The sequence below is a fragment of the Equus przewalskii genome, unplaced genomic scaffold (assembly GCF_037783145.1).
Source record: "Equus przewalskii isolate Varuska unplaced genomic scaffold, EquPr2 ChrUn-10, whole genome shotgun sequence".
Lineage (NCBI taxonomy): Eukaryota > Metazoa > Chordata > Mammalia > Perissodactyla > Equidae > Equus > Equus przewalskii.
The window spans coordinates 1,183,973-1,205,562 of NW_027228747.1; the positions used below are offsets into that span (position 1 = coordinate 1,183,973).

The 21,590-nt window shown below is 56.3% G+C and overlaps 2 protein-coding genes and 1 long non-coding RNA gene across 25 annotated transcripts in view; 2 read left to right on the forward strand and 1 right to left on the reverse strand.

The window, feature by feature from the left end:
* The first annotated feature begins 8 nt into the window (after window positions 1–8).
* Window positions 9–15,220, forward strand: DENND4B (DENN domain containing 4B). 7 transcript variants are annotated; one of them, XM_070607468.1, is made up of 28 exons: window positions 9–199; window positions 2,585–2,924; window positions 3,541–3,793; window positions 4,037–4,106; window positions 4,306–4,475; window positions 4,548–4,792; window positions 5,180–5,246; window positions 5,343–5,401; window positions 5,568–5,712; window positions 5,999–6,174; window positions 6,518–6,618; window positions 7,005–7,220; window positions 7,754–7,899; window positions 8,258–8,397; window positions 8,490–8,616; window positions 9,022–9,228; window positions 9,574–9,702; window positions 10,520–10,721; window positions 10,975–11,142; window positions 11,405–11,793; window positions 11,957–12,079; window positions 12,278–12,447; window positions 12,530–12,671; window positions 12,885–13,121; window positions 13,648–13,765; window positions 13,856–14,021; window positions 14,110–14,174; window positions 14,276–15,220. In XM_070607468.1, exons 2-28 carry the CDS (start codon window positions 2,608–2,610, stop codon window positions 14,419–14,421), a joined length of 4,494 nt encoding a protein of 1,497 aa, XP_070463569.1. In that variant the 5' UTR covers window positions 9–199; window positions 2,585–2,607; the 3' UTR covers window positions 14,422–15,220. The 7 variants fall into 7 exon arrangements, with proteins under 7 accessions (XP_070463569.1, XP_070463566.1, XP_070463571.1 ...); XM_070607465.1 differs by lacking the exon at window positions 9–199 and adding an exon at window positions 363–712; XM_070607470.1 differs by lacking the exon at window positions 9–199 and adding an exon at window positions 371–712 and having other exon boundaries at window positions 13,690–13,765.
* Window positions 10,259–20,476, reverse strand: LOC103555396 (uncharacterized). 9 transcript variants are annotated; one of them, XR_011536624.1, is made up of 8 exons: window positions 19,674–19,930; window positions 19,339–19,403; window positions 18,851–19,095; window positions 15,960–16,105; window positions 15,622–15,827; window positions 13,130–13,194; window positions 11,201–12,468; window positions 10,259–10,823 (listed from the first exon to the last, which is right to left on the reverse strand). It is a non-coding gene; the product is annotated as an uncharacterized lncRNA (long non-coding RNA). The 9 variants fall into 9 exon arrangements; XR_011536620.1 differs by lacking the exons at window positions 10,259–10,823; window positions 11,201–12,468 and adding exons at window positions 16,705–16,759; window positions 16,919–17,104 and having other exon boundaries at window positions 13,056–13,194; XR_011536621.1 differs by lacking the exon at window positions 18,851–19,095 and having other exon boundaries at window positions 15,576–15,827.
* GATAD2B (GATA zinc finger domain containing 2B) overlaps window positions 19,244–21,590 on the forward strand; it is an 89,050-nt gene continuing 86,703 nt past the window's right edge. For 2 of the 9 annotated variants that reach the window (XM_070607479.1, XM_070607487.1), the window contains exon 1: window positions 19,528–19,756. The gene's annotated coding sequence lies outside the window, so the exon portion shown is untranslated. Of the gene's footprint in view, window positions 19,807–19,866; window positions 20,674–21,590 lie in introns of those variants that run through there. The other 7 variants (XM_070607484.1, XM_070607482.1, XM_070607478.1 and 4 more) reach the window with 7 other exon arrangements.

The following is a 21,590-nucleotide window of genomic DNA, read 5'->3' on the forward strand; positions in this document are numbered from 1 at the left end:
TCATTTTCAGAAAAGAGAACTGAGAGCTTCTGGCTTAGGCCGTAGGGGAATGTAGTGTGGCCTAAACCTGGAAGTCGGGGGAGTCACCTGGGTCTCTGCAGCCTAGGTCTTCAGGGCCTTCACTCAGGCATGCCTGCCGCATCTCACTAGGACGGAGGGCGGGACGGGAGCCCGCCCTGGACTTACTGGGCTGCCTAGCGTGAGTGTCCTGAGCGGTGGGAAGCTGCCTAGGTGCAAGGGGCCCTCCCAGCCGCCAGGGGTCGCGCTGCAGGCGGCTGGGCGTTGGGCAGGCGCTGCCAGGGTCACGGCCGCCGGCCGGGGAGGGGGGGTGGGGGGAGCGGCGGCGCCCGCGGCCCCGGAGTGGGGGGGTGGGGGGAGCGGAGAAAGCGGGGCGCGCGGAGGAGCACTGGGCCCCCAGCGCGGCAGGAGCCGGGAGGACGCGCGGCCCGAGCTAGCAGCGCCGGCAGCACAGTCCCCGCGTGGCGCAGCGCGGCGGGGACGCTGGGATCGCCCGGATCTCCCTCCACGGCGTCCCGCGCCCCGGCGCCCTCGGCCGCCTCTTCTTCCTTCACTCGCCGCCCCGGCGGGAACGGCGCCCAAGTCGGGTGCGCCATGTCCGGGGCCGGGTAGCCCCGCTGCCCGCCGGCCAGCCAGCCCGCCCTCGAGCCACCCGCCAGCGGGCCGGCCGGCCGGGGAGCCGAGGGGCAGGCAGGTAGGGGCTGGACCGGGCGGGGCGGCGGGCGGGGAAGGAAGGGAGGGAGCGCCGTCGGGGCGGGGGATATCCCCCAGCTGTTCTCCGGCGCAGCACATCTGGTTCCGGTTCCTCTGTCCTGGGGAAGTGAAAGTGGAGGGGAGGGCAGAGCCCGGAGTTAGCTAGCAGTGCCCGGCACCCTGCACCCCTCTGGCTCCCGCGGGTCTGGAGCCCCAGCACCCCTCCCTCTGGCTCGGGTCACGCGGCGGCCGGCGCTGCTGCCGTCACGTCCCCGGCCACCAGCGCGCCCGCTCCTCTGCCCTCCTGCTCCTTCCTCAGCCTCCTCCCGCTCGGCTCGCCCTCTGCCCCAACCCTAACTTCCCGTCGCCCGGCTTGTGGGCGTAGGGACCCGGAGTGGCGCCAGTGCCCCTTGCCTTCCCCAGGGAGAAAGGGCTGCCTTCTGCAGGACTCTTCCCTGGCTTGGCGAGGGGAGGCCCGGATGCTCAGATTCTGCGGATGAGAGCCATCCACTCGCCCCTCGGCTCGCCCCACCTAATAGCTCCTGCCTGCTGCCTGGGGCATAGGGCTCCCATTTGCCTGCAGTACACGAGGGCCGGGGCTGTACCCCAGAGCTAAATCAGGAGGCTGACGCTGACTGCTGGCTTCACCTCCTAGATGGGAAGGCTAAATTTAGCTGGAGTTAGGGTGTGAGTGTGTGTGTGTGTGTGTGTGGCCAGAGGCTCCGGTTAGGAAGAGGGCCAGCCTGGTTCCATGAGATTCCATTGCTCCCTCTTCCCTGTTGGACTGTACGTCCTGGACCCAGTTTGAGCCTCCTCTGCCTTGCTCAAGGTCCCTCAGTCTGAGGTTCAGATTTGGTATGATGCTGTGTTGGCACCCTCAACAGAACCCCACCACCACCACCACCACCACACACCCACAGGCTGACTTCCGCTGAGCTGCAGCTTCCCCTCCACTGTTTCAGGAAGTCACCTCCCTTCCCCTCTGAAGCACCCCTCACGCCTCCGGTCCTCTGCTGCAAGCCACCCACCAAGCTCTTTCCCAGCTTCTGCACCCTGGGGCTCCCCAGGACCCTTGGGGCTCCTACTCTCTGGGGTTGGGCCATGGAGGCAGGTGAGAACAGTTACTGAAGGCCCATTGTGGGCCTGTTTCCGTCTCTGGGCTCCGCAGAGGAGGGCATGGGGATGGCCGGGACTGTCTCCCACAAGTGCTTTGGACATAACTGGGGATAGACCTAACTGGGGATATGTAAGGACCCCGGAGGTGGGAGGGCAGTGGGTTTTTGTCAGGTTAGTGGAGTTAGGTTAGGAGAAAGGACACTTGAGTCTGGTGAAAAGACACTAAAGCTTAGGCTTTGTGGGCTTTCTTGGAGACCTATGGGAGCCTCATGAAAACCTCAAGGTGCGCTCTTTAAGAACATTAGCTGGCTCATGAGGTTCTTAGGATGTCATAACTAGAGTAGGAAGATCAAACCCTTAAAAAGACTGTAAGGTTGGCATGATGTCATGGCCGGAATGAATGATGTCATTGCAGGCCTTTACATAAAAATTGTGATCTCTGTTATAACTCTGTATGTGTAGGGAGTGAGGAGGGGTGGGCCTTTAACAGGAATATAGGAACAATATGATGACAGAGTCCAAGTTAGCTGTGTGTGGCGGAGTTTGGGTTCTTCGGGGAGAGGAAGGATCTTGGTCTCTTTAAGGAGCTGGGGTGGGCTGTGAGGTCCTGGTGATGACACAGGCGGGAGAATTCAGGATTGGCTGACCACGGATCCTGCCTTTCCTTGGAAAGACTAGGAAGGGGGGGGGTAAACCCTGGTTGCCATGGCAACCCCAGTTTTCCTTGCTTCATCTCTCCCAAACTTGACCATTCCAGATGCAGTGAGTGAGGGGGGGGCCATGGCGGAGGAGCGGCCCCCCCGGCTCGTGGATTACTTCGTGATAGCTGGGCTTGCAGGGAACGGAGCACCTATCCCTGAGGAAACGTGGGTCCCTGAACCCAGTGGGCCCCTGCGCCCTCCCCGGCCAGCTGAGCCCATCACAGATGTGGCAGTCATCGCTAGGGCACTGGGCGAGGAGGTGCCCCAGGGCTACACATGCATCCAGGCTTCTGCTGGGGGCCACCCCTTGGAACTCAGTGCTGGGCTTCTGGGAGGAACTCAACCTGTCATCTGCTACCGCAGGGGCCGTGACAAACCCCCCCTCGTTGAGCTGGGGTGTGTGCCCCTACCCATGCTGGCACCGGGGGAGGCTGGGAGGGACTCTGGGGTAAGGCAGGGAGAGGTAGAGGGATGGGATTAGGGATGGGCAATGGGAATGGGAAGAGAGTGGGCTAGAGGCCAGGAAGAAGGGCCTAGGTTGTATGTACTTAGTCCTTACATGGATTTGGGTTGGTGTACTAGTGCCACTACTTGCTGGCTATGTGATCTTGGGCAGGTTATTGAACCCCTCTGGGCCTGCTTCCTCATCTGCAAAATGGGGAAAATAATACCTTCTCATAGGGTGGATGAGAAGATTAAGTGAAATCATCAGTATAAGGGACTTAGCACAGAGTCAATAAATGGTAGCTTTTATTCTTAGCGTTTATTAATGAGTATGAGAGCCAGGGAAGGCTTGAGGGGTTGTCACTGATCAAGAAGTAGAGCCAAGGGCAGAAGAGGGGCACAGGATGCTAGATGGCAGAGTTCACCGAAGAAGTGGGCCCTGGTGTTGGGGTTTGATGAGGCTAAGGTTGCAAGGCAGGTAGGTAGGACTAAGTAGGCAGATCTGGCAGGACTGGGGCCTTTCTGCTCTCTCCTGACCTCTTGATATGTCTCTGCTCTCTGTGCCAAGGGTGTTGTATGAGGGGAAGGAACGTCCCAAGCCTGGCTTCCAAGTGCTAGACACGACACCCTACAGCCACTCAGCCAACCTGGCCCCTCCAGGACCTGGGCACCCCCGCACCTACCTCACTTACCGGCGGGCAGCAGAAGGGGCAGGGCTGCATGCCCTGGGCATTACTGACCTCTGCCTGGTGCTGCCCAGCAAGGGCGAGGGCACCCCTCACACGTACTGCCGATTGCCCCGCAACCTCAACCCTGGCATGGTGAGTGGGGCCCTGGGCCAAGAGCTGAGGCCTGCACCATCTTGGTGTGAGGGTGTGGACACTGGGCATGAAGGACCAGGCCTCTAATGGCAAGGGTGGGCCGAGAGGGATGCCTCTGGTCTCGGGGGTCAGGATTAGTGGGAGTTCTAAAGACAGAAGACCTCTTAAGGGTGGTGGAGAAAATGGACCCAAGAAACCTTTGTTAGCTGTGTATCTTCTTGTCTCTTGCCATTTCTTGGGCAGTGGGGCCCAGCGGTGTACCTGTGCTACAAGGTGGGCCTGGCCAAGGCCAACACTCTGGTGTATGAGGCAGGTGAGTAGCCCCTTTGTCTCTCCAACCCTTTGATCTTCCGTGTCCCTCTGCCCTGGTGCCGCTTGACTGGCACTTGCGGTGTCCCCAGAACTCATATCCCCTTTGCCCCTTGGCCCTTCTCTGGGATCCCCTGAGTCTTCCCCTGGAGTCTGATGGACCCTCCTCCTTTTGGGTACCCCTCACTCTGCTGGGGGTGCAGAACTGCTGGGCCGCTACCCAGAGGAGGACAATGAGGCGTTCCCGCTGCCCGAGTCCGTGCCGGTCTTCTGCCTGCCCATGGGGGCCACTGTCGAGTGCTGGCCCGCCCAGACCAAGTACCCCGTACCCGTCTTCTCCACCTTTGTGCTCACGGGCGCAGCTGGTGATAAGGTGGGTGTGTGGAGCGTGGTCAGGGGTGCCGGCTATGCAGAGCCCGCCTGACCGGCGTCTGCCCCCTGCCAGGTGTACGGCGCCGCCCTGCAGTTCTACGAGGCGTTCCCGCGGGCCAGGCTGTCGGAGCGGCAGGCGCGGGCGCTGGGCCTGCTGAGCGCGGTGGAGCGCGGCCGCGCGCTGGGGGGCCGGGCCGTGCGCAGCCGCCGCGCCATCGCCGTGCTGTCCCGCTGGCCTGCCTTCCCTGCCTTCCGCGCTTTCCTCACCTTCCTCTACCGCTACTCCGTCTCAGGCCCCCACCGCCTACCCTTGGAAGCGTGAGCACGGCTCCCCTGACGCTGGGAAGGGCTTATGAGGGGATTGGGAGGCCAGGAGAGATGGAGGAGATTAGGCTGGAGCCGGGGCATGAGGTGGGCTGTAGTGTGCAGTTGTGCAGCGTGTCCACTGCAAAAACGCCACCGCCTCAGGGGATGAGTGGGGCCTGAAATCCAGTCCTCACTTGCTAGCTAAGTCCTGTCAGGGGGCTGCGCATGCCCAGACGGGATCTCTTTTCTGATTTGCACAAATTCTATATATAATGGAGTCTCTGTCGACTGACACAGGTCCGGAGGTGGAGTTCAGAGGGAAGAAGGTTCTTGTAGACAGGTGTGGCGGTGGGGTAGATTGGGGAGGCTGCCTCTGACCCGTATCCCTCTGTCCCCCAGGCACATCTCCCACTTCATTCACAACGTCCCCTTCCCTTCCCCACAGAGACCCCGCATCCTGGTGCAGGTGAGAGCTGAGGCGCAGGGTGGGGCTGGATGGGAGGAGGGGAGTCGGCAGGGGATAGCCTTTTTCATCCTGACCCATGGCTCTTCTGCCTCTCAGATGTCCCCGTATGACAACCTGCTCCTCTGCCAGCCTGTGTCCTCACCCTTGCCCCTCAGGTATGTGTCCAGGTTGGGGGGGGCTTTGCTGACCAAGACATGGTAGGTGTGAGGCAGGTGGACACAGCTGTTGAGCCTGTTCAGGCTGGGCCTGGGTGGTGTCTGTGCCCAGTGACTAGGGAGGGGTCTCCTGGTGACCCTTCCCCCACCTTGGCATTGCCCACAGTGGTGCCAGCTTCCTGCAGCTGCTGCAGAGCCTGGGCCCTGAGCTGGCTATCACGCTGCTGCTGGCTGTGCTCACAGAGCACAAACTGCTAGTCCACTCGCTGCGGCCGGACCTGCTCACCAGTGTCTGCGAGGCCCTCGTCTCTGTGAGTGCCACCCTTCCCTGCCCGCCCTCCCCAGAATGTTCTTTCCGGTGCCCCCATCCCAGCCTCGACTCTTCTTACTTTTCCTTCCTTGGGGAGTGTTCCTCAGCCTTCTTGGGCACAGCCTAGAGAGACAATACAGCTTCCACTGGGGGCTCTTCTTTGGGGCCTACCTCCAACAGCTTCTCTCAACAGGCACTCCCCACCAAGGCCAATGCCTCTTCTCTCTCCTGTGCCCCCCACTGCTGCCCCAACCCCCTGCTCACTGGTTCTCTCCCCGGTGCTTCAGATGATCTTCCCGCTGCACTGGCAGTGCCCCTACATTCCACTGTGCCCACTGGTGCTGGCAGATGTGCTGAGCGCCCCCGTGCCCTTCATTGTGGGTATCCACTCCAGCTACTTCGATCTGCATGACCCTCCTGCTGATGTCATCTGTGTTGATCTTGATACCAACACACTCTTCCAGTAAGAGGGGCTTTGAGGAGGGGGGCACCAGAGGGCTGGTGTGTGGAGTGCTACCTCCTCAAAAGGAGCCTCAGGCCACGAGTCGGGGAGGCAGGGGGCTAGCCTGGTGGCATAGTGGTTAAGTTCACGCACTCTGCTTTGGCGGCCCGGGGTTCGCCATTTCAGATCCCGGGTGCGGACCTACATACTGCTCATCAAGCCATGCTGTGGTGGCATCCCACAAACAAAATAGAGGAAAATGGGCACAGATGTTAGCTCAGGGCCAATCTTCCTCACAAAAAAAAAAGTAGGGGAGGCTAGTGAGGAACCCCATTACCCTTTTTTTCTCCTGCTTATCTCACAGGACTGAGGAAAAGAAGCCCCTCTCCCCTCGGACTCTGCCCCGCAGACCCTACAAAGTTCTGTTGGCTACACTGACAAACCTATATCAGCAGCTGGATCAGAGTGAGAAGCCTGGGTGGGGTGGGAGGCTGGAAACTGTCGTTGACTTTAAACCTCCAGTTTGGGGAGGCCTGTGGAGAGCTAGCCCTTACTCGAGGAGGTCAGAGGAGTTAGGATTTCATTTGGCGGAAATGAGGGGAATTTAAATTCCAGTTTAAGCAGGAGGGAGGGGCATACAATATTAATATTCCTAAATAGGTTGGGAAGGTCAGGCTTGTCATTGAGGAGGCTTGAAACCGCTACCTCAGGGTAATTGTTTAGTCAGTATTGGTGGAAGCTGTGTTAGAAGCTGGAGGTGGTGAGGTAGCGGTGGAGACATCTGTGTAAAGAGCAGGGTTGAGCAGGCTCTGCTGGTGCCGGCCTGACTCTCAGGCTGCCCTGGTCCGCAGCGTATACTGGACCCGAGGAGGAGGCATCCCTGGAATTCCTGCTGACAGACTACGAGGCAGTGTGCGGCCGCCGGGCCCGGCTGGAGCGTGAGGTCCAGGGAGCCTTCCTCCGCTTCATGGCCTGTCTGCTCAAGGGCTACCGGGACTTCCTGCTCCCGCTCACCCAGGCCCCCTCGGAGGGGGCTCGTGATGTTGACAACCTGTTCTTCCTGCAGGGTAAAGAGGGCCTGTCTCTGCTTGGGAAGGGTGTCACAGGACGGGTGGCCAGGGGCCCGCCTCCATTGAGAAGCCGGGGGATGACTGGGAACTACTCAGTGGTTTGTTCCTTTGCTCAGCAAATGTTTACATGGCACCAGCTTTGAGCCATGCAGTCTTCTGGGCTTGGAGGGAGTGAGGGTATGAAGGTGAACCTGCCGTGGCACTGCCCTCTGGGAGCCCTGGGCTTGGGGCGGGCACGGCGATGCCTCTGGTGAGCTGCCCCCAGGGTAGAGCTCTCCTGCCCTTAGAGAACCCCAGTCAGAGGCAGTGGGTGCAGACAGACAAAAAGGAAGGATTGCATGGGGCCATGGTGTCAGGGGAGCTGAGCTGGTGGGCTTGGCTTGTGGGGTAGTTGTGCCAGAGGGGCCAAAGAGATGATGGCTTTGATGGCCTTGGATGCCAAGTGAGCAGAGAGCCAAGAAGGGGGTTCAGGAAGATGTGGTAGGAAACCCGGTCACCTTCCTCCCCTGCCCCGTTCTCATCTCCCGCAGGCTTCCTCAAGTCCCGGGAACGCTCCAGCCATAAGCTGTACTCTCAGCTGCTACGCACACAGATGTTCTCGCAGTTCATCGAGGAATGCTCTTTTGGCTCTGCTCGGCATGCTGCCCTTGAATTCTTTGACTCTTGTGTTGACAAGGTATTGGGCATTGTCCCTTCTTTTCATACCCATTGCCCTCTGCTCTCTTCTTGGCTGTCTCTGTTATGCTAGGGCCACTATAAACACGACTAACTTATATCTCATCTGTGATGGGGATGGCGCCCGTGGAATTATACAGTACACAGCCTGGGCAGCCACACGTGACTGGCTTCATATACATACCATCTTTCTAATCCTAACTCTACTCCTCAGTTAGATCTCTAGGGCCCTGGTGGCGTCTGGGCCCGCTCACTCCCTCCCTGTGGATGCGCAGTCCAGGGAGATGCCATCTTCTGGACACCCAGGCCCTGCTCCATGCTCATTGTCTTGATGTTCACTCTCTTCCATCTTGCTCCAGGTCCACCCAGAGCAGGAGAAGCCTGAACCGACCCCCCTAGTGGAGCTGGAGGAGCTGTCGGGAAGTGAGCTCACTGTGTTTATCACACCTCCTGAGGAGCCTCCAGTGCCAGAGGGCAGTGAACCCACTCCCCAGTACTGGTGAGAGCCTCTTGTCCCCTCACTTGTCCCAAGGCCCCATAGGCTGGCTTAGTGCTGACTGATCCTAATGTTGCCTCTTTCTACCCCTCCAGCTATGATGGGTTCCCAGAGCTACAGGCTGAGCTGTTTGAGTCTCCTCAAGAGCAGCCTGGGGCTCTGCCTGTGCCGGGCCCCTCCCGTAGTGCCCCCAGCAGTCCTGCCCCACGCCGTACCAAACAGGTAACCAGCAGGTGGGACCCACAGAGCATCTGGCTCAGGCTGAGGGCTGCTGCTTCAGTTTCTTCATCTGTAAAGTGGGTATGATAGTACCTCTCCCATAAGGTTGTTAGGAGGTTTAAATACGCCTGGCACATAAAACATTAGCTATTGTCATTATCATCATCTTCCTCCTCTGAACACCCTGGGGATCCAGGGGCTTGCTGCCTCTTCCAGCGCATCTGCCCATGCTCAGGGGCTAAGCGTCTGCCCAGGGTTCCAAGGCTGCCGTCTGTGAGTGTAGCATCCCTCCCGCCTCCTCAGAGCACAGACCCTTCCTTAGGGAGGGTGCTGCTTCTCCCACACCATTTTAAGACCTGCCCTGCCCTGGCATCATATTCACCCAGATGTGTCCCCTGCCCCACTTAGGAGATGAAGGTCGCACAACGGATGGCGCAGAAGTCAGCAGCTGTGCCTGAGCTGTGGGCCCGGTGCCTTCTGGGGCACTGCTACGGGCTGTGGTTCCTGTGTCTGCCTGCTTACGTGCGCTCGGCGCCCTCCCGGGTGCGGGCACTGCACACGGCCTACCAAGTGCTGCGCCAGATGGAGAGCCGCAAGGTGGTGCTGCCCGATGAGGTGGGCCTTGACGCCCGGTCTCAGGGGGCCTGTGCAGCCCTGGGGGCTGTGAGAGGGAAACCTGCTGGAGACCAGGGAAAGCAGATGGGGAGCAGGGCCACAGCCTGAGCTGGGAAGCTGCTCCATCACGTTCACTGAGTGAAGGAGCATGCTCAGGGTATAGCAGTGGAGACTGCAGGCTGGCGGGGTCAGCAGGAACGGTGGGTGGCTCTGAGGCAGCCCCAGGAGCTGCTAGGGGCCAGTGAGTTCTGAGAGACTTGGGGAAGCTGGAAGAGGGGGCTTGCTGAGACTTGAGGATTTGGTTGGGAGTGAGTCCCCTCTGATCCTGTGCCTCTACTGGCCCAGGTGTGTTACCGGGTGCTGATGCAGCTCTGCTCACACTATGGGCAGCCAGTGCTGTCTGTTCAGGTCATGCTAGAGATGCTGCGAGCAGGCATTGTGCCCAACACCATCACCTACGGCTACTACAACAAGGTACCTCATCTGGGGTTAAGGGTGGGATGGAAGCCTGTGCCAGGTGTGTGTATGGGGAGGATGCTGCTCCCTGATACCTGCTGCTCTCCCCTCTCCCTGGAGTCTGGGTCTGTTCCACCCAACTAGGTCCTGTAACCATTGTTGTCCATGTGCTCCTGTAGTGCCCTAGCATCTACAGAGGGTTTTCTCATCCTTGGTTGCTTTGATTCCCACTCACAACAGCCCTGACAAGGAGGCTGGGCAAGTACCGCTGCCTCCCGATAATAGCTAACAGTGTCAGCTAATATGCCAGGCACTGTTCCAAATATCTTACACATTTTAAATCACTGCCTCTTCACCACAGCCCCTTGAGGTGGAATGATGATTGTCCCCACCTTACAGATGAGGCAATGAGGTTGCAGAGTTAGTAAGTTGTCCATAGTCCTACAGTGAGCAAGTCAGGGAGTTAGGACGTGAGCACAGGCATATTGATGTCTCCTGAACTCAGGCCATTAACCAGGATACTACACTGCCTACTGTTTTTTAGATGAGGAATCTTAGGACCAAAAAAATGAAATGATTTCTTCAAAGCCATATAGTTTATAAGTACCAAAGTCTGGATACAAATTGTCTCCACTGCTTCTGACTTCCTCTAGACCCCCTGCAAGGTGGCTGCTTCTTCTGGGCTCTTGTTCAGAAGACAAGCCATTGATGGGACAGTCCTAGGCATGATGTCTGGAGGGGACGGTGGTCCTTGGGGCTCCTGGACAGGCAGTGGGCATCAGGCTGGGGTCAGGGTGTGGAAGTAGCCCATCTTGGTGGGCATTGTGCTTGGCAGGCTGTGCTGGAAAGCAAGTGGCCGTCTGGTACACCGGGTGGGCGCCTGCGCTGGGCCAAGCTCCGGAACGTCGTCCTGGGGGCTGCTCAGTTCCGCCAGCCCTTGAGAGAACGGCGGAAGCAGCGGCAGCAGCAGCAGCAGCAGCAGCAGCAGCAGAAGCAGCAGGCAGCAGCACAACAAAAGACAGGCAGCTCCCAGACAGGTGGGTAGGGACTGGTGACATGGCTTGGGGATGGAGTAGCCAGGCGCAGGCAGGGAGAGGCATGGAGAGCTGGGGCTGGCCTGGTGGTTGGCATTGGGTGTTCTGGGAATGGATAAAGTACACTTGGCTGATAACAAAAGAGATGTTCTCCAGGAGGAACCCTACGAACCCAGGTCCATGCAAGGAGCTCTGTTTTGGAAGGGGGCTGGGTTTCTAGCTGGCTGCCTTTCAAATCCCTCCCTGTCTTTTCCAGAGCCCTCTCTGGAGCGCCCCTCCCCAACCCGCCCCCTTCATCGCCAGACTACTTGGGCTGGGCGAAGCCTGCGGGACCCAGCCTCACCCTCAGGGCGCCTGGTGAAGAGTGGCAGCCTGGGCAGTGCCCAAGGGGCACAGCCCACTGTGGAGGCTGGCGTAGCCCACAGTAAGTGCCCTTGTCTGACCCCTCCTACCACCCCCAGTCAGCATTCCTAACCACTTGCCAGTGACAGAGAGCCAGGAAGACTAGAGCCAGGATGGAGGGGTGGCCCTCTGTGGTGGGTACTGTAGACTCTGAGAGAACCTTGCCCAGAATGCCATCATGGTGGGGGGTGTGGTGCCAGAATTTGTGCAGCCAGGAATTGTATTTATTCAATTTCTGGAGGAGGGGCTCCCTCAATCTTCCCTGATCATTTTCTGCCCTGCAGTGATAGAGGCCTTGGGGGTATTGAAACCCCGAGGATCACCTGTGCCCTGGCACGATGGAAGCCTTTCAGACTTGAGCCTGACCGGGGAGGAGCCAGCACCTGGAGGAAGCCCAGGGGACTCTGGCTCAGCCCTGAGTACTCAGTCCAGTGAAGCCCTGGAAGGGCTAAGTGGCCGGGTACCCAAGGCTAGTGGGCATCAGGATGAGGCCAGCACCCCCCGACGAGGGCTGGGTGCCCGCCTCCAACAGCTGCTCACTCCTTCCCGCCGCTCCCCGACCTCTCGCATTCCCCCACCTGAGCTGCCCCCTGACCTGCCTCCCCCAGCCCGCCGCAGCCCCATGGACAGCCTTCTGCGCCCCCGGGAGCGCCCTGGATCCACTGCCTCTGAGGTAGCCAACGAGGGGAGGGTCCAGACATTTTAGCACCAGGAGGCCTGGGGAGAGGCTGCTATCTAGGAGCGTCCAGAGAGGGCCCTGCGAGGTAGCTGAAGTCAGCATCCTGGGTGACCAGGAGTATGGGGTTGGCTGACCATGTTTTCTCACGTGATGGCAGAGCTCAGCCTCTCTGGGCAGTGAGTGGGACCTCTCAGAATCTTCCGTCAGCAGCCTGAGCCTTCGCCATTCCTCAGAGCGCCTCAGTGACACCCCTGGATCCTTCCAGCCACCTTCCCTGGAAGTGAGGATAACTCCTCCCCTCCCTGATGTGCTCCAACACACACATATACCACACCCATTATGTCAAAGGCAGGGGCTGGGGAGGAGGTGGAAGGAGGCAGGGCTGGGATTTGGAGGTGGGAGGGGCTGGGGAAGGAGCATGGGCTCCTGAGCCTGGAGGCCAAGCAGGGTCTGCTTCCTGGGGTCTTTTTGCCTGCAGATTCTGCTGTCTAGTTGCTCCTTGTGCCGCGCCTGTGATTCGCTCGTGTACGATGAGGAGATCATGGCTGGCTGGGCACCTGATGACTCCAACCTCAACACAACCTGCCCCTTCTGCGCATGCCCCTTTGTGCCCCTGCTCAGTGTCCAGACCCTTGATTTCCGACCCAGGTGCCCAAAGCAGGGCAAGTGCTGTGGGTGGGAAAGAGAGATGGAGGTCCAAGAGCTGACCCCTCCTGCTATCCCTCTATAGTGCCCCCAGCCCCAAGCCTGCCCCTGCGGATGCCGGAGGCAACAAAGACGCACCTGTCCCTGGGGGCCCAGGACCTGTGCTCAGTAACCGCAGGCTCTGCCTTGCCCTGGATGAGCCCCAGCTCTGCAATGGGCACATGGGGGTAAGGGGCTCGAGGAATGGATGTGTGTGTATGTGTGTGTGTGTATGTGTGTGTTGTCCTGTGGTGTGACCTGAGGTACTGGGGAGAGATGCACACTGAGGGCAAGGGGCATCACAGAAGCTGGTGGATCTGGTGGCTCAATTGGGAAGTGTGGCTCTGGCGATGGGGCCATGGTACATGCCCTCCACTGCCCTCCCCCTTTTTGCGTGACAGGGTGCCTCCCGGCGGGTCGAGGGTGGGGCATGGGCATACCTGAGCCCCCTGGTGCTGCGTAAGGAGTTGGAGTCGCTGATAGAGAACGAGGGCAGCGAGGTGCTGGCATTGCCTGAGCTGCCTGCTACCCACCCCATTATCTTCTGGAACCTTCTGTGGTATTTCCAGCGACTGCAACTGCCCAGTATTCTGCCATGCCTGGTGCTGGCCTCCTGTGATGGGCCCCCACCCCCCCAGGTCAGTACCTCCATGTGATCCTGCTTCCTGTGTGCTTCCATCCTCAGCTCCTGGCTCTGTGTCTTTCAGTCCTCTGTAGAAAGAGCACAGGCTTTAGAGTCGCTTGTACCTAGTTTGACTCCTGGCCCTTTCATTTCACTACTCTGAGCCTCAGTTTTCTCATCTGTCAAATTGCATCAGCACCCACCTCACAGGGCTGTCATTAGGCACCTCTTATAGAGCCTGGGACACTGTAGTGCCTAGACAGTGACTCGTTCATCTTCGTCTGTTCATTCCACCAATCCTTACTGAAAACCTTTTAGGTTGCAAGCACAGTTTTAGGCACTAGGGATGTAGCAGATTACAAAACAAAGTCCTTGTTTTCAGAGAGCTTGCATTCTCGTAGGGGATGAGAGTTCCTTTCCCTCTTCTCTTTGGCTGTGTCCTGTAATGTCCCTCTGTCTCTTGGAACATCGCCTATCCATTTCCTGTCCTCTGCCTCCCATTCTGTGAGCCCGACTGTCTCCTTTATCTTGGCTCCCTGCAGGCCCCATCTCCTTGGCTAACACCTGATCCAGCCTCTGTGCAGGTGCGGCTGCTGTGGGATGTCCTGACCCCCGACCCCAATAGCTGCCCACCTCTGTATGTGCTCTGGAGAGTCCACAGTGAGTCTGGTATTTGGCTTAGGGTGGAGGGGGTGGGTCCCATGCTCAGAGGGCTCAATAATCCTGACTACCTTGCTTTCTTTCATCCAGGCCAGATCCCCCAGCGGGTAGTATGGCCAGGCCCAGTACCTGCCTCCCTTAGCCTGGCGTTGCTGGAGTCGGTGCTGCGCCATGTTGGTCTCAATGAGGTGCACAAGGCTGTAGGGCTCCTGCTGGAAACTCTAGGGCCTCCTCCCACAGGCCTGCACCTACAGAGGTATGATGCTCCCATCTGGGAGGTCCCTGGCCTGCCCTGGGCTCTGCACCTCCTTTCTCTCACTCATAGCCTTCTGCCTCCACTCCAGGGGCATCTACCGTGAGATCTTATTCCTGACAATGGCTGCTATGGGCAAGGACCACATGGACATAGGTGAGGGAGCAGGCAGGGGGCTGAGGAGTGCATGGATCTGGGGCCAGGTGTGGGAGGTGGGAATCCTAGTAATATTGACCTACCTCCACCCTCTTCCCTAGTGGCCTTCGACAAGAAGTACAAGTCTGCCTTTAACAAGCTGGCCAGCAGCATGGGCAAGGAGGAGCTGAGGCAGCGGCGGGCACAGATGCCCACTCCAAAGGCCATTGATTGCCGAAAATGTTTTGGAGCACCTCTGGAATGCTAGGGACCCTTAAGCTTCCCTCTCCAGCCTGGAGTGGGGAGGTGAGGGAGAAAGGATTCTACAGATAACCTGCTACCCTGTTCCTTTCATAGAGTAGTTGGGAACAGGCTAGGAAGCATGCCCAGCCATAGGCTCCAAGTGGGGGCAGCAGGAAGAGGGACCCACTGTTACCAAAAGTCGCAATTCCCCTATCTCCAACCTGCTCAATATGCTCACACTGATGTTGGAGGAGGCCTGGAGGGAGCTGGCACAGCTCTGTTCCTCCCCATCCTATATCGGGAACTCCCCTCCAGGGCACCCACAGATCTGCACTGCCCTGGTCATTTTATAAGTTTTTGTTTTAAAAAACAACTAGAAAGATACAGAGCTACTGAGCCTTTGCCCTGAATGGGAGGGAGGGATGTCATTCCCCACCAATAATGGTCCCTCTTCCCTGGAATTGCTGAAGAAGCCCAAGGCTCTCCATGCCTTTCTACCTTAGTGTTTGTATTTTATTTTAAGTTATTTATTCTGGAGCCACAGCCCCCTTGCTTATGAGGTTCTTATGGACGGTGAGAAAGAGAAGGGAAATGGGGCACCATGGTCCTGTGGTTTGTAGCTCCTTGAAAGTCAGGAAGTGGAAGCTAGAGGAGTCCCAAGTTCCCATTAGGAAGAACTGGCGCCCCCTCTAGTCCTAACCCTTTTTGTCCGCTCCACCTTGGGGAATGCCTCACTCACCCAGGGCCCTGACTGTGCAATAAGGATTGTTCCTTGTGAAGTTTTGTTGGATGTAAATATAGTAAAAGCTGCTTCTGTCTTTTTCCTCCTGCCTCCTGTTCCCTGGGTCTGGGTTGATGGTGGGGATACCTCTCTTTTTCCCCTGGCTGCACATCCTCCTTTCCACCTTCCCATCCCTTGCAGCCTTCAGGCAAACCCTGCTTTCCCTAACCAGGTCTGGTACCGGTCCCTTGGCACAGGGAGTTCTCGAAGCAGGAGAAGGGTGAATCCGATGCTGGCTATGGTGGTGCCAGTCTGTGTGGCACTTCCGGCCCTCCAGCACAATCACCCCCTTGTCCCTCATCTGTACCCCACACAAAGACTCCATTCTCTGGAGGCCCTGAGCTCATCTCTGCCTTCTTTCCTCTCCCCAAGCTGCCCCCTCCCAACTTCTCCAGTACCTCCACACGGATGATACCCTCTCCCTAGTAGCTGGTGTCGGCAGACCTCATGCATCCTGGGAGCCCTGGCAGTCGTCCTAGGCCTTCTTAGTTGCTCTAACTGCAGGCAATACTCTTCCAACCACGGTCTCAGCCTGGGGATAGCTCCAGGAAGATAGGGGCAAGGATTAAGGGCTCGCTGCATGTGGGCATCAGGGAGGGAGCATCATTTTTCTACTCTCTCTGGCCCACTGGTAGTTCTCCCTTTCTTTCCTGGATAATGAAATAAACACAGGAAACAACTCCTAACAGAGCTGCAAAACCAATTACCAAAGGGAATTAGCCAACAAAACAGAAATGCCTTGGGGAAGGAAGGCAGGAGTGTCAATGGAGGAAATAACTTACATGAGCCTTTAGTGCAAATTCCTGGGGGTAGAGATCAGTGGATGAAGAGAGAAGTACTACTTCTGAATTCTGGGACCTTCAGCCAGAGGACCCTTTCCCGTCCTGTCTCAAGCATGGTGGGATGCTTTTCCAATGTTCTAAAGGAGCTGCACAGGAGGGAAGCAGGGGCTTAGGAAATGCCATCTCTTTTGCTAGGGACTAGGAGGTGTCTTCTTCAGAAGGGAACCCTCATGTCACCCCAGGTTCTGATCGAACCTTCCTCCCCAGAATCAACTTCGCCCTGTATCATCTGCAAGGATCTTGTGCAAGGGAGCAACTGCCTTCCTGAAATCATAAGTTTCTGTTGAGTGTAGCGTGCCCAGCAATGTGCTGAACCATCTGAAATTAGAGAATTTTAGGGCTCAGTCCTTATCTTAATACAACTTCTTGGTCTAGAGTGCCCCTTGGTTCACAATAATGATAATGGATTCTGCCTGCCAGTTTATGCTTCTATTTTGGGGCTTCCTTCTAGAGGCCTACGGTCAGATGAGTAGAACTACAGAATTCTTTAACCACAAGAACATCTGGGAATTCCAAAGGCAAAGTACTCACCATGGCATCTGACATCTCTCTGTCCTGCAGCCCAGGTCGCTGTATAAGGGGAAGGATATGCCCAAACTACCTGGCCCAATTTCTCTTCCCAGACTTTAGAGTGTATAGGCTTGAGTATGACAAATTTTAATTAAATGTTGTCTCTGCCACTTACTAATTTTATTACATCAAACAAGTTGCTTAACTGCTGTGCCTCAGTTTTTCCTCATCTGCAAATAGGAGAGGTTGTTTAAAGATTAATTATATAAACCATATAAAGTGCTAAGCACACTCAATAAATGTTAGCTTCACAAAGAAAACGAACACACAGGTAGAGCCTGCATGGGGCAAAGGTCATGTCCACTACAACAGTGGCCTCACCGACTTGCCTTCTGTGGAGCTTGATCGCTCCAGATTGAAAGTCCCCCTCCACAGCCTGGTTTCATTTCACTGAAAGGCATTTTCTCAGGCCTCACTAGTGTCTTCCTCAGCTTGGTGTCTTCCACCACCGTGTTTCTCGTGTCTCCTTGCAGCCCTTGAAGAAGGGCCCTTTAGATGGCAGAGAACACATTGGACTGATAATGGACAAAGCAGCAGGTTAGGGAAAGAGGACTGTCCCTTCCATGTGGGTGATGACTTTGTCTCATCTTGCTATATCCCAGCACACAGAAGAGTGCCTGATATCATGATGGATCCTCTATTATGTGTGTTAAATAACTAAGTCAGTGAAAACATTAAAATGAAGGGAATAGGGGCCAGCCCCATGGCATAGTAGTTAAGTTTGGTGCACTCTGCTTCGGCAGCCCAGGATTGGTGGGATCATATCCGGGGTGAGGACCTACACTGCTCACCAGCCAGGCATCCCATATACAAAGTAGAAGAATACTGGCACAGATGATAACTCAGGGCAAATCTTCCTCAGCAAAAAAAAAAAAAAGAAAGAAAGAAAGAAAGAAAAGAAAAGAAAAAAAGAGGGTTGTAGAGAAATAATTTTCAGTGCAGTACAAGACAAGTGCTATAGGTAGAATACCAATAGAAACTGAATTTAGAACTAAGGGTGAAATTGTTGGAAAAGTGAGGAAAATTCTCATAGTAGTCACTATTTTCATGTTTATTGAGTACTTGCTATATCCTTGACACTGTCCTGAGCATTTTATTTTTTAAAGATTTTATTTTTCCTTTGTCTCCCCAAAGACCCTCAGTACATAGTTGTATATATTTTAGTTGAGAGTCCTTCTAATTGTGGCATGTGGGATGCGCCCCAGCATGGCCTGATGAGTGGTGCCATGTCCGCTCCTAGGATTCGAACTGGTGAAACCCTGGGCCACCGAAGTGGAGTGTGTGAACTTAACCATTCGGCCATGGGGCCAGCCCCCAAACATTTTAAATGTACTATTTTATAATCCTCACAATACCCTATGAGCTATGTACTCATCAATCATTCCCATTTTATAGATAGGAAACTAGGGAGTAGAGAACAGAGCGTAAGTAACTTGCACTCACATCACACAACTGGTAAGAGGTAGAACCAAGATCCAAACCCAGATAGTATGACTCCAGAGACCATGTTCTTTACCTGGACACTATACTAGAATGAAACAACATTTTTAGCCCACTTAAAGAACTGGGGCATGCCTCATGTGTGTGTGTTCAGTCTACCTGTGTCTTTCTGTAGTCATGTCCTTCATTAGCTTCATTTCCATTGCCCAGCATGACTTCCAAGTAATTTGAAAAACACATTCTAGGGCTTCCGGAACTAATTATTTCTGGGTTCAAACCACTGCTCAGTCACTAATTAGCTGTCTGACCATTGCAAGTTACTTAACCTCTCTGAGCCTGCTTCTTGATCTAACTGGGTTAAAATTTCAGCTCTGCCACTTATCATGTGTAACTTCGGGTAAGTCATTTGATCTGTAACTTATATTCCTCATCTGTAAGTGGGGATAACAGTATCTACCCCACAGAGTTATGAGGAAAAAGATAATCTATTTATAGCTCACGGGGATAAGATAATATACGTGTAGCACACTGCCTCGCACACAGTCTCATTCCTAAAACGTTAGCTGTTACTATTCTCTCAACACACTTGACTCTGCGATACTTGGTCCCTATCCTCAGGGTGCTCAGGAACAATACTTGTGGTAAGTGTTCGAAAAATGCTAACAGAATTTAGGTGGGTTTAACTGCTTCAGGGGAAGCAAGAGGAGTTGGGCCTGGAGTTGATTAGGTGAGGTCGGATGGGGTGTAAGGCTGTTTCCCTCCATGTGAACCTGACCGTCCCAGGAGATCCCGAGAGAAGGAGCTGCGAGGGCTCTGCACACCGTAACTGCTCAGCAATGTGGCTCGCTGCCTTTTTCTCTGCTGTCGTGGTTTGGTCACGACAGGACCGCGCTGAGGTTCGATGGAGACCAGGAAGCTCAAGGCCTTTGGCAGACGGAGACAGACCACGCCCCAAAGAGACAGCAAGGCCCAAGAGCCTAAAGCGACTTCTATCGGGAAATTCTTGGATTCTGTCGCGATGAAACACCACCCAACGCAGAGCCCAACGCAGCTCGCCAGTCTCCACCTTTAGAATTAGAAGAATGAGAGCGGGCCAAGGGGGAATCCCGGTTTGGGGATACTGGGGTACGGCGGCTGCCTGGGGACCAAAACGTCTCTAAGGTAAAGTTGCAGCCCGAAGCGATTTTTTGACCCCCGACACTTAATGGGCTGCTGAAGACCCGGATGTGTCTGGGACTGGCCGAGGTACCCATTAACGCGCCCCCGCTAGACCATCCCCCTCTTCCGTTTAAGATTGGGTCTTACGTACGCCAATCATCACTTCTCCAGCCACTCACTCTTCAAGGGTGGGGTGTAGTTCCGGCATCCCGTCTCCTAATGGCAGAGCGGAGAAGAAGAGGGCGGGGAGGCCGGCTTAGGTCGCCCAATGGGCGTCGTGGCGTGTGGGGAAGGCGGAGCCGAGTCGCTTGGCAGCTGCCCAATCAGCGTCCTTGTTTGTGTGGTGCCGCCGCCGCCGGTGCAGCCGCCGCCGCCGCCGCTGCCCCCGTCTGTACCGCAGTGTCTGCTCCGCCCGCCCGCCCCGGTCCGGCCCACCCCCCTCCCCCACCCCCGCCCCCGGTCCCGTCAGCGGGGTCCGGAACCCACTGTGCCGTCGCCTCTTCCTTTTTCGACGCCTCCGCCGCCGCCTGAGGAGGCGAGCTAGCCGGGAGTTCCACCGCCACCGCCAGGTGAGGAGCTTTGGCCTAGGCCAGCCTGGCCGCCCGCCCGCCCGGGGGCGGTGAGGAGCGAGGAAGGGAGGGAGGCTGGGAGGAGGCGGTGGTGGCGGAGGTGGGGGAAGGGAAAGGTGGAGGGGCGGGGGGGAGGGGAAGCGCCCGCGAGCCGACGCCCGCCCGCGCGCCCCCGCCTTGCGTCCCCCTCCCCCCACCCCGGCACCGCGCGCCCCCGCCTCGCGCTCCCCCTTCACCTCATCCCTTCCCACCGCTCCGCGCGCGCGCCCGGGTCTTTCACTTCGGCCTCGCGCGCCCCCAGCTCGTGTCCCTTCATTTCTTCTCCTTTTACTCTTTCTCCCCTCCCTCGCGCCCCGTTTCCCCCGCCATCCCCGCCTTCACTCACTGCCTCATGCCCGCCATGCTCCCCTCCTTTCCTCTCTAGCGCGGCCCCCCCTTTTAACTCTCTCCACCCCCGGTGGTGCCCTGAGGGTGCGGGGGCCGCTCCCTGCTCTCAATCTCGTGTTTGCCGGCGGTTGGGACAAATGGGGGATCCTTGCGGGTGAAGGAAGCATGGGATAATTACCCTTATTTAGGTAAAGGGCTCAGGAGCGCAGAACCTTACCCCTTTATTTCGTCGTCCACCGTTCCCTCGCCCTCCCGCAGGAGCAGGGAATTGTCTCAGCTCGTGTGGGTACTTATCTTCTCTAGCGGCTCAACCACCCCTTTCCGCAGCTGGGCTTCTGGGACACACTGGAACTGTATCCCAGTTCAGTGTCTGAGCTCGATGGAACTAGAACTTACCCTTCCCTAACCAGCCCGGGACTTAGAGTACTTTTTGCCTCCCTGCTCTCAATACACTAAGGAGCTAGCCACTCCCGCGAGTGCAGAGGTTTGGGCGCCCTTCGCCGGCCCAGGACAGCTTTCCCCCTTCAAAGGTATAGTAGCCTTTTTTGGACTCTTCTCCAGCATCACCTTCCCTTCAAACACAAGATGTTAGCTCACAGGGCTGGCACTGAGGTGGAGATGGAGGCATTGATGGTGGGTGGGTGGCATGTGGATGCTAACTGAGGTAGCTATCAACCTTTTCTTCTGCTGTCATCTGGAGAATCAGGTAGTCTCCTGAGAACCAGTTTTCTCATTTCTGATAAATGATTATTTGGAGGGCTTTTGTGTGCGTGTGAGAGAGCTGGGAGATACTTAATATGTTTCAGCAAAGGAAAAGAGCAGTGCTTTCAGGCCAGACTACAGCAGAGATTTGGACTTGCAGCAGCTGGGATAAAAGCAGATGTTGGAGAGATGATGATGCTTTCTAAGATTTTTGAAGCATTTTTATTTCTAAAAATTTATTTTTTAGGCAATGCATGTGTATGATACAGAGTGAAAAGAAATCTTCTCTCTGCTCTCTGTCCTCCGGCCATCCAGTCCCCATCCCAGTGTAGATGACTTCTGATTATTTTCTGGCAGCAGCATGGTGTCTGTATGTTGGAGATTAACCTGTTTGGGTTTGGTGGTAATTTTATTGCTCTTTGTTACACTGACCTAAACTGTTCTTGAAGTCTGATAACCACTTGGATTTACATTTTTGGTTCTGGAGCAGTCTTCATAGAGTACTGTCGGAGAGTGGCGTTTCTTTCGGTACTTGGTTGGAAAGGAGGCTACTTCTCGAGCTGCTAAAGGTGGTGCTATGGAGGGGCTCAGGAGATTTTGAGGGAAGGCCCACACCTGTTGGAAATGGTGCTGCTTTTTTTGTGACCTATATCCAGTCTCTGTTTTGGGATGGCCTGGGGCAAGGATAGTCCTGGCCTGGGCTTTTTAAGTGGATAGGTTGTATGAATAATTAGTTAATGGGAGT